The sequence below is a fragment of the Bidens hawaiensis genome, unplaced genomic scaffold (assembly GCF_021521415.1).
Source record: "Bidens hawaiensis isolate Kalapana, Puna unplaced genomic scaffold, B.hawaiensis_p1.1 tig00027525_1, whole genome shotgun sequence".
Classification (NCBI taxonomy): Eukaryota; Viridiplantae; Streptophyta; class Magnoliopsida; order Asterales; family Asteraceae; genus Bidens; species Bidens hawaiensis.
In genome coordinates this window covers 65662-77469 of record NW_027494450.1, presented here as the reverse complement: position 1 = coordinate 77469, position 11808 = coordinate 65662, and the positions used below count along the sequence as shown (strand labels likewise).

Here is an 11808-nt window from a genome sequence, read left to right as displayed (position 1 = left end):
GAGGTTCGAGTATTTGGAAATGTAGAATCCGTTTGAATAATCCTCGAGGTCAAACGTAAAGCAAAAATCAATATAAGAAGATATTTATTAAAATGTTGATCATATTATATTATTAAAAAAAACAAATATGACGTTTTTTATCACTCTTAACTTAATACGTCTGTTATCAATAATAATATTTTGTTTGGATAATATTAATAACTTTCTAATTAATTACAGATACATGCCTTTCAAATATAAACAAATAGTTATAGATGGAGTAATGGGCTGATTAATCTACCTGGACTTCTTCTTAATGGGCTGATTCTTCCAAATTGTTTCTTTGGAACCTAGGGTTTATGATTCAGCTCTTCTATATATAAAGGCATCACCTCCTCCTTTAACAAATACCCAAAATATTAGGGTTTATGTTTCTCTAGTTTTTACAACTAATTATTTTTATCATCGACGATTTTCATACATTTGGGGCGAAACTTACAATTTTCGTAAAATCCAACGCAGTTGTAAAGGCAGTTGTAACCAACTTTCTTCTATAAGATTGATTGAGATTGAAATATTCCCTGAAAGAGACATCCATTCCTTCGTGAAGAGCACGGGACAGTGCGGCCAATCAGAGAAGGACAACTGAAAAGTCTGTTATAACAATGCACATGACTAGGTGTCAACTTTAATCAAACTTCAGCACGTGTCCATTCAGGTAGAGAGAGAATCTTATAGATAGTGACAACTACACCAATCACATTCCCGTAACCAGCAACTATAAATACCTAACTTATCATCATGATGTATGGATTCACTTTCCATATATTACGTCAATCACTTATTACTTTCTCTCTCTCTCTCTCAAGAGTTGTACTGATTCTCACGCCGGATGGTGGTTACGGAAAGACCCCTACTCTTGTCCTTCCTGTAACGAGCTCACGGGGGTTCTGTTTTGCAGGTCATCATCGTCGGAAGTGATTGGATTTAGACTTCAGTTAACATAATTCTCATTTCATAACCTATACCCAGTGGAAATATATATCTAATCTATCCGACTTTGGATCCGTGTTTTTTCATGAAGGCTATTTCTCTCTCACATTGAAATCTCTATTTCCACGAAAGCTCCTCCAAACAGTATAGAAACTTGCACCTGGCCCCTTCCATATGAACCCTTACAGTTTAAACTTAACTATTTCCACCAAACTTTTCATGATGCTATTTTTTAATGACTGAAAATCCGGGTTTTACAAAGTTAAAAGATGGCTATTTTGAGTTCATTAAACTAATAATCACAGAATTGATATTTAATACAAAGTATAAAATTGCAAATTGGATTAGTACAACTATTTACACTTTTAAGATTCCAAGAGAGACTGGATATGTGGTCTGCTGCTGATTACTCTTGTAAACAACCAGTGGCGAAGCTTGGACGAGTTCGTCAGAGGGGCCGGACTCAAAATGTATTTAAAAAACATAAACGAGGGGGGCCGGGCTCAAATTTTGGTAAGAAAACGGGTAAATTTACATTATGTATACAAATTTTCGGGCGAAAAAGGATCAATTTACACTACTACGCAAAAAAAAAAACAGGGGGCCGGGGCCACCCCTGGCCCTAATGAAGCTTCGCCCTCGTAAACAACCACAAAGGCATACATAAAAGACAAATGAGAAAATTGTAAACCACCACAAAGGCATAATAGAAGACAAATGGGAGAGTGCTTGATGAACGATGATAAAAACTGGCAGACTACAACATCTGTTTGAGAAAGACAACATTAGACTGTACATTTTTAAGCAGAATTCGGCCAACGCATCTTCAAAAAGGCCATCTTGCTGAGTTCGGAAGGTTGACCACAGGATAAAAACTGTTGTGCATTCATTTTTTCGGTCGACTTACAGCATTTCAACTATTTACTTTACCTTATATTAGAAAATCAAAAAGTAAATCCATGGCGGAAATCTTAGTAAAGATCTTATTAGACATGTAGATGGTAGATACCACCATTTACCAATTTTTTTGTATTATACAAGAAAGGACAACTAGCTTACTATATCCCACTCGTGTGCGCGCAGACATGTGAAATGTGACAATAATGCAAGTCTTGTATTCATAACTAAATACATTTAGATGTGTACTTTGACATACATATGTATGCAGTTATGCACATACATCTTCATTCTTCATTCTTCATTCTATACAACAACTCAAGAACATAATCTCACTACTGTTCATTTTATTAGTAAAGAAACCTCCAAAAGAACCAATGATCAAAAGCTCTCTAGACATTTCAAATATTTGTACACTGCTCTGCTCCTACACAAAATATCTAATGGATCAACACAATAATCTTAACTCTTAATTTATGACCCCAAAAAGAACTCTAACCAGTCCCAAATTCAAGGAACACTTTTGTCCATAAAATCACTACAAAATGGGAGTTTGTAATCAACTTGTCTTCTCTCTTTTTGATCAATGGCTTGCTGCTGCCTTCTCACACCTCCTCTTTGTTATGTCGGCGGGAAAAATCTGTTCAAATTGAAGGGCAAAGTATAGAACTCTTCATTCCTGTTATCCCCTCTAAATGTTCTGAACTTCACCCACCATGGCATCCCTCTATCTTTCTTTGAATTCACCACGTCTAACGTGTTGTCAAGAAACACCGCCACCATCAATCCTACTGTCGGTGGTGACGAGAATATGGCATTCAAGAATGCATTAAACTGTAAAATTAAAAAATTAAAAAATAAATACCATAAATGATAATACAATATTCTTGTAAGGCGTATAACAAACAAACAAAGAAACAAAAGTATCCAATAAAAAATTTAAAATCCCACTCAAGCTACCGGTAAGGTCGGTAAGGTCGGGGAGGGTAGGAATGTGTAGTGTTAATCACACATCATCAGAAGTATAGGGGTAGTATTGTAAATAGTTGAAACTATGTTTAATTATGATTTAATAGATGTTTTAAAGTCTAGGGTCTAGATGTGTCAAATTGGAAGATAGTAACTTCCATGTACACATGTCAAGTTATGAATGGTCTATTAATCTATAAATAGGGCCAACAATTGTACGTTTAAATCATTCAATCCAAGTTCAAGTTATTCAATAAATATTGTTGTTCATATTATCTTCTTGTTCGTCAATTATCTTTATCAATTCAATATCAAATATCTAGTTTCGGGCCAACAGAATGTAGGATGGGACAAACCTTTTCTCTATCTCAAAGGATAGAGAGGCTGGTCAGCGGTCCCATTGAGACCCACGACTCAAGAAAACATTTTCTTGAAGTGTAAAGTGTAGTGAAAAGATAACCATAAAAAAATAAAGTGACACATGATATCAAAATAGCAAGAAAAGAAAAGGAATTAAAGGGGTGATACCCAACCGGCATTGGTGCGAACAAGTCCATGTTTTATAGTCGCGTACTCATCAAAATATTGAGGAATGGAGATTCCAAGAAAAAGGGAAAGTCCGATTATGATGAGGTTTCGCATAGAGTTCATGTTAGTGAACTGAAGAAATGATAATCCAACCGCGCCTACATAAACATATATAAAATTCTTAAAATACAAAATTTTAAAAAATAAAGACTACTTGTGCTACAAATCATTTGGGAAGTTGTAATCACATACCTACAAGACCAAATAGAACACAATATACCGCGGCGTATATGGGAAACGGTATAGATGCAAATACAGCTCCAAATTTTCCTTCAAAAACGCAAAATAAATCTTATATTAGATCTATCATACGCGAATTTTAGTAAGACAAGAATTACTTTATATCACTAAATGTAATAAACTGACAAATACAATGTTAATAAATATTAAACTAACCTAATATGGCGAAGAAAATCATGAAACCAGCAGAAATCTGAACAACTCTTCGACTCCCAACTCGTGTTAGTCCAAGAAGACCCACATTTTCACTGAGATAAAACTTAAATTAGTCTAAACAAAAAAAAAAGTTAAAACTTGATCATAATTAGGCTCTTACACCGAAACAGTGGATCCAGTTCCGGTTCCATAAAGACCATCCAAAAGTACACCTATTCCCTATTTGAACAATTTACAAACATACATTGTGAGCTTCATCCTTCATGGTTAAATTAGCCATTTGTCCATTTCTAAGATAAGCATACTAGTAGATACAAACTCACCTGCCAGCCAATGCCTCTGCTAAGCACATAAGCAGGTGGTGGGGTCGCAATTGCCAACCGAGATGCCGCCATGTATGCACCAGTCGACTGACATAACATAAATATAATACTATTAATACAAAACCAGAAACAAATCAGTTATTAAGGTTTCCAAATTACGCCCTGCTTGCGGTGCGCGCATATAATGTATATATGTGTGAACCCTCGGGTGGGCAAAAGTAAAATTGCACTAATTTTGACGTTATTTTACTAATCTCGTGAAAATAACGTTAAAAGTGGCGGAAGGTTAATCAGGCATCATGTGGTGGCGTTGATAGCCGAAAGACAAGGGCACATGCACCAATCAGCCGGTGTCCCGATGATTGAGTGCTATGTGCCTTATGTCCAAGGCTTGATGCAAAACTACTATCGAGCCGGGGGTCTCACCGGAAGCAGCCTCTCTATCCCTATGGGATAGAGGTAAGGCTGTCTACATCTTACCCTCCTCAGACCCTACCATAGCATTGCTATTGGTGGGATATACTGAGTACGATGATGATGATGATGATGATGATGATGAAGGTTTCCAAATACAAACATTACCTCAACCATCGACACAAGAACTGATGACATCATCGCGAAAGAATGACCGGCTGAAAATGTAGGTGGGCCCCACTGTAAAGGGTATGGAAACTTGAACCTAAAAGTTCATTCATGCATATGGATTTTAGTTTGAGACCAAATATCTAAGGACATTACATGAATTTATAATTTTATTAATATAGTTAACTGACCATGGAGCGGTGGATATGAGATTTGCTCTGTCTGTACGGCAGCTTACTTGAGTCGCATGCTGTTTATTCCAGTAGGCCCCACTGGCCGTTAGTATGATCGCATAAATCGATATGATTGATGTGCATATCAACAAAGGAAACCGCTCAAAAACGGGCACGTCTTTTAGTAGTTTTGTGTGCTTTAAGTACTACAATATGAGCAAAAGATGTTACATTATTGACTGCATCAACACAACACAGGTGTAAAAGATAGCATTTGGTTTAATAACTTTTTCAAATAAATGATAATTATAACAATAACTTACCTGTGAAACTCCAATAACCAAAAGTAGCATAGGTAACCCGATTTCCACACAATTTCCTAGCTAAGAAAAGAAACACCAAACAACAAAATGTAAACCAGACGATAAGATAAACACGATACAGTAATAATCATGCACGTTGGCTTTCCTAGTCAAATGGGCTAATTTCCAACTTCATAATATGTATGAATTCAAATCTTTTGGACAAAAAACAACTGACCAATACAATTACACTATTCTTTGAATGTCGCACAAAGATTACAAATTTGCGTTATCTTTTAGGCAAATTGTAAAGCTTAAGTTACGTATAGACACGTCATCATACTTCCAATTTAAAGATTTTGTTTTTAGATTTGGTAAATGATTCCTCTATTTCATCATTATGCAACCGAGTGTGTAATAAGTACTACACGCAAGTTCTTTAAAAAGAAAGTATACGCCTTTTTAATAAAAAGACTTCCTTTCTACAAATGGCATGCTCATATCTCTTAAAAAATGTCAACTTTTTACTTGAAAAAGAAATTCGAGATATAACCAACTTACGATTGGAAACCCGCGTTGAAATAGACCCAAACCGACCAATCCAACAACCGGTGCCATACCTAGAGGGCTAAAGAATCTACAAAAAGGAAGCAAAATATACAAATTCAATATAAAAAACATAACAATATTAAAGAAAGTTACACATAATTAGAATACATAACATTATAATTATAAACATTAATATACCGCGAAAAGAGACCCCAAAGCTGGCTGTAACCAATTACAATTTGAATGCTAGAAGCAACAATTAAAGCCCCTTGAATAGCTCTCATTGTTTGTATAAATCTCTACAAAAAAAAAGATTTATTTCAATACACAAATCTTAAAACTCTAAATCCAATCTTTTGAAATTTAAAAAAACATACATCATGATTATCAGGGATTCGTTGCAAAGACGAATCGTTTATAATATAAAGAATGGGCATAAGATATGCAAACGAGCCTCCAACAACCGCAGGCAATCGGGTTCCAAATAGTGTTTGCAGAAGTGTCTTGATTCCAGCTACAAATAGTAACGTCTGTATAACACGAGCCTTGTCGCCCTACTCGATGCCATTAAAGAAAACAATTAATACTTAAATCACCATGTAAAAAGTTCAAATTTTTATAAAAAAAATGCTTACATCTGATCCACCCATCAAGGGGACTAGCATAGTAGATATCATCACACTTGTTCCAATCATAAGAACGTAGTTTTGAAATGCTAACAAAATCGTTTCGGCTACAAAACAACAAATTTAAGTAAAACATTAAATCTCAATATCACATCAAAGTAACACATTTTGTCCAAAAATACCCTAAACTTGCATTATTAATCACATAACACACAACAACAAATTAAACCCTAATAATAACACATAAAGTTCATAATTCAAATCTTTCAAATCTTCATGATTTCACAATGATTCAACCAAAAAAAAGATGGATTTGATATTTTGATCTTCTTTACCACCAAACCAAAAATAGAAATTGTTTGAAAATGACAAATTGGGTGACCCACTTGGTCAATAAATAATCAACAACAACCTTCATACCCTTGACTTTTGCTCTACACATATCAATACAAAATTGAGTTTTTTACCAAAATGGGTGGAGGGGAAAAAATATTTACCAATATAGGTGATTTGAAAAGTAATTACCAAAATAGGTGAAATTTCTTTTTTCTCACTCTTAATCCCATTGAATAAAAACAATTTTTATTATAAGAAAAAAAATAAACATGGTTTTCAAAAAAATATTCTCCAGTTTTTTTTTTCAAAAATAAACCTATATCTTAACTTTTTTGTTTAAATAATTTATTTTAATTCTCAGTTAATAATGTTATTTAGTGTTACGATATATATGACTAAAAACAATTCTATGCGGAAGTTAAAAAAAATTAGAACCGTCTTTTGAAAAAGGTTAGAAACTAAATCAATTATTTTTCTCTTTTTCGTCTTTTTAGTCATATATTATTTTTCTTATATATAAATATTAATAATTGTTGTTTATGACTAAACACAATTGTTTTAGATCATTTTTAAGTAGCCTTTTGTTTTAAATGTTTTCTTTAGTCTAGTCATATATGGAAACATTAAAAAACATCTTTAACTGAGAATTAAAAAAATATTTAAACAATTTAAAATGTAGTTTTTTATTTTAGAACAAACAGTTAGAGGATATTTTTTTTAAAGTTTATTTTTCTAAATACCTAAAACAAAGAATTTAGGAAAAATCACAATAATGAAATTGTGATATGTCCAAAAAGACGTCCATACATCGACGAGTACCGATATCGGTTTGAATAATACTGATACAGGTACCAATATTGTTCGGACAGAATCGGTTAGATTTGTGAAGGTACCGATGCAGTACTGCAACTCGTATAGCTTACGTTCCCAAAAAAATACTATATATTTAAAATATATGTTTTATAAGAATAACAAGAAAAATAAAAATCCTCTGTATACATAAATTTTCCTTTTATGCATATAATAACAATAATTTCATATCTATATATTAAAAAGTACTATGGCATCTACATATAAAACATAAACATATTAAAATCTACGTTATATATATAAAAAAGATTGTACATACTTATCTGAAAAATGTTTTTTAAATAAGTTATTTGAAAATTTCAAGTTTGAAAAAATATTTTAAATCCTTACTGCTATTTTTCTTTATTGTTATGATATGACAAATAAAATAATTTGTTTATAAACAAGCCTCTTAATTTTATAAATATAATATATTTGATATTTAATAAGAATTGTTTTTTTTAATAAGATTAGGAGTGAGAAAAAAGTAACTTCACCTGATCGGGTAATTACTTTTCAAATCACGATAAAAAAACTCATACAAAATTCCATAAATCTTATTTATAAAAAAAAAATTAAAAGAAAAGAAAAGAAGCCGCATTGGTGTTCCACTTTCCCTGTTCCCAATTCCACCCCAAAACACAAACATTTTTCTAAACCTGACAAACATGCTCCATTCAAGACATACCATAATTACAAAATTTTAAATAATAAATAAATAATAAAAATATTAATAACAATAATAAATAATAATCAAACATTATAAAAAAATCCCCATAAATCTTATGATAATTCAAAAATCAGTCAAGAATTAAGAACACTGCATGAAACTGAAGAATATATATAAATAAATAAATAAATAATCCTTTAAAACATAATTGTTTTATTTTGTGTGGAATAAAAGAAGGAAATGAAAAGCATACGCCATGGTGGGTTGGAATCTATGCAGTACTCCAAGTCTTGAAGCTGTTCCATGGGTGGATGACTGATGTCCGCCATTGATGAAGCTTGAGAGAATCTTGATGAAGAAGAAGGAAGAAGATTAATGAGAAAGTAAAGCACAGCACAGCAAGCAGAGTGGTGGAAAAGTTGGAAAAGAAAATAAAAATTGAAAGTTGGAGAGAGAATAATAAATTAATAACAATAATATTAAGAGAGAGTGAAATGTGGGCTGTGTGAAACAGAAACAGAACATTAGTTACTTTATAGTTAGCTATCTCTATACTATACTTCTTACGCTGAGGGGTGCGGAGCGCGAGAAAGGGCGCAAGAGGCGAGACGCTCGCGCCCCGGGGCGCGAGGACCACACCACCGAGGCGCGAGAGGGGCGCGAAAGGGGCGCGAGCGCGGAAAAAGAGGCAGGCGCGGGTGGGGTAGCGGCTGGGGGAGCGTGAAGGAGGTCTGGGAATGCGTGAAAAGAGCCGTTGGGCTCGTTTTTTATTAAAAAAAAAAAAATTTTTTACTCTATATAATAACATACATTGCAACCAATATCAAACCAAAATCAAACCCGATTTTTTCTCTCTATTCAACCTATATCAAACCCAAACCAACACCAATATCACATACCAATATCACATACCACACCCAAAACCCAAAATCACCCCATCTTCCAAACCTTTTTTTAAAAACATGGCTGGAAATTGGTACCCAAACCTAGATTCAGATTACAGTTACGAGGATTTATGGTCGGCACCGGACCAAGCGATGTTTTATTCGGGGTCGCAACAACCATCCGGCTTTCAACCATCCAACATACAACCGTCTCCTAACTTTGTAGTTCCGGAGACACAAGAACCAGAAGGTGAAGCTGCGGGACAAAGAAGACGCGTCCACCGGAAAAAACAAATTGCAACGGACGGGTCGGGTTCGGCTTCGACCGGAAGGACGAAACGGAAAATCACTCCGTGGTCATCGGATGAGAAGGAAGCCCTGTGTCGGGCTTGGATAGTCACTTCTGAGGATCGGCGTTGCGGTAATTGTTTTAACGTTTTTAAAAATGATTTTTAATAAAAAAGTTAAATGACTTACAAATTTATTTATGCATTTTGCAGCGGACTACCAAAAGAGCAAGGTCTTTTGGACAAAGGTTAGGGAGACGTTCTATTCGCTCGTTGGGAGTACAGAGCGGAACGCCGATATGATTTCGGGTCGGTGGACCGAAATCAGAAAATTTGTCGGCTTGTTTACTAATCTGTTCAACAGGAACGCCGGTCGTATGAGACCAAGTGGCAGTGACGATTTGGCGGTTTATAATTTCACTGTCGAAGAGTGGAGGCAGGAGTGCCTGCGGAGGTATGGGACGGTGAAGACGTGGGACGATGTAAAGGTGTGGGAGAGGTTGAGAAGGTGTTCTAAGTGGGTTGAGCTGGTGGCGCCGGACGTTGATGCGGAAGTAGGGCCGAAACGGACTAAAACTAGTTCGTCTGGAGCGTACAGCACTTCCGCCGGGTCGGATTGCCGGGTTGGATTCGACCTAAACGTTGCGGGGGAGGAAACGTCTTCACCGCCGAGAAGGCGGCCATTGGGAAGGGACGCCAGGGGCAAAAAACCGGCTGAGGGGGAAGCCGTAAACATCAACGATCTTGTTGAATCCCTCAATAAATTCAACAAAACCATGGAGGTGGTCTCTAATGACAAAATGGAAAAAAAAAGAATGAGAGATTTGGAATTCCTTACAAGAGACTTCAGTAACCTAAATCCGGTCGACCAAATGCTGATGGAAAAACAAAAGGAACGTATCCGGAAGAGGTTGATCGAAGAAGACCAAGCCGAAGAATAAGAATAATGTTTTTTTAGTACTTTAATTTTTTTTTAGATATTAATGTGTTTTTTTAATTAATGTGTGTTTTTTTAAATAATTTATGAGTTTTTTTAATAATACGTTTTTTTAATACATTTATAAAAAAATAAAAAAAAAACCACTCGCGCCCCCTCTCGCGCCCCTCCACACCATGTCCCGGGGCGCGAGCACCACTACCAACACCCATCTTATTAACTTTATCTCTCTGCCACACGTCACAATATTATTGGCTGGCGCCCCCACTCGCGCCCCCTCTCGCGCCCCCCACACCCCTCAGCCTTACTTCAAATGAAAGCCCCCGGCCCACGATCCCTTTTTTATCTTTGCTTTTTTTTTTGAACGACCAATCAAGTAGATATATAAATGTAAAAAATCTCGACCTAGCAAGAAGCTAGGCCGAGAAACACAACTACAGCATCAACAATCAAAATATATCAAAAATTAAATACTCTCCACCTCTCCCACGTAATGTCTAAATTCTTAGACCTATTAGAAACCCACAAAAAACTTAACGCTTTAATTTCTCCCAGTATGTTATTGACGTTCGCCTCCTTCCTTTCGAAGACCACCATATTTCTCGTTTTCCATAGGCACCATACCAAAGTTAGACAAACCGCATGGAACATCTTAGCTTTCCGTTTGGGCAATATGTAATGTTTATGAAGCTCCAGAATGTCACGAATTGAGAAAGCAAAGAAGGTTGGGACCTTACACAAATTAGCGATACAATGCCAAACCGTTTGAGCAAATTTGCATGAAATCAAGATATGTTCCGCCGTCTCCTCTGCCTCGCCACATACCGGGCACCATGTAGATGCAACCACTACATCTCTACGGGCTAACTCAACTAAAACCGGGATTCGATCCATTTCTGCCCTCCACGCTAGCACCCCGACTTTCTTAGGAACATAATTATTCCATTCTATTGTGTAATCCACGTCTCCTCCCTGCACCGAATCTATCCTTTGCTTAAGACTTCTCACCGAAAAATTATTACCTTGATCCAAACCCCAAGTTAACCGGTCTGCCCCCACCTGTAACCGAACATGTTGGACCACAGATAGAATCCCCCTGAGCTCCTCTATTTCTTGCAGGCCCAATGGTTCTCTAATCCAACCCCAAGTTCCACATATCTCATCCATATACATTGTAAGCCTATCAGAAACATAGCACTCCTTATTTGACTCGAGTTGGTACAACCGCGGGAACCTGGTCTGAAGGGCTCGATCTCCACACCACTTATCCATCCATAAAAGAGTGTTCTCGCCATTCCTCACTTCACATGTAAAGGCATCTTCCAAAACTATACCAACTTCTTCAAGTTTTTTTGAAATCATCACTATTTGTTTCCAAGGTCCCGGAACCGAAACGTTAACAGGAATAAAAGACCATGACCTTTCCAAGTGATGAATAGACCAAATCACTTTCCTCCACAACCCATTT

At 35.9% G+C, this 11808-nt stretch overlaps 1 protein-coding gene across 1 annotated transcript; it reads right to left on the bottom strand.

Annotated features, from left to right (window-relative positions):
* Positions 1-2198: 2198 nt before the first annotated feature.
* LOC143575502 (nucleobase-ascorbate transporter 1-like) lies at positions 2199-8770 on the bottom strand. Its single transcript, XM_077059862.1, has 14 exons — positions 8486-8770; positions 6387-6484; positions 6129-6305; positions 5950-6050; positions 5764-5839; positions 5224-5283; positions 4919-5106; positions 4728-4824; positions 4146-4232; positions 3983-4041; positions 3823-3914; positions 3619-3696; positions 3367-3524; positions 2199-2703 (listed from the first exon to the last, which is right to left on the bottom strand). Exons 1-14 carry the CDS (start codon positions 8559-8561, stop codon positions 2491-2493), a joined length of 1560 nt encoding a protein of 519 aa, XP_076915977.1. The 5' UTR covers positions 8562-8770; the 3' UTR covers positions 2199-2490.
* Positions 8771-11808: the final 3038 nt, after the last annotated feature.

Excerpts from the sequence above, each read along its gene's own strand:
- LOC143575502 (XM_077059862.1), bottom strand. The coding sequence starts at position 8,561 with ATGGCGGACATCAGTCATCCACCCATGGAACAGCTTCAAGACTTGGAG. Across the intron at positions 5,107-5,223 it reads TGGTTATTGGAGTTTCACAG|TACTTAAAGCACACAAAACT; the intron begins GTAAGTTATTGT and ends CTCATATTGTAG. Across the intron at positions 4,233-4,727 it reads TTCTTGTGTCGATGGTTGAG|TCGACTGGTGCATACATGGC; the intron begins GTAATGTTTGTA and ends ATGTTATGTCAG.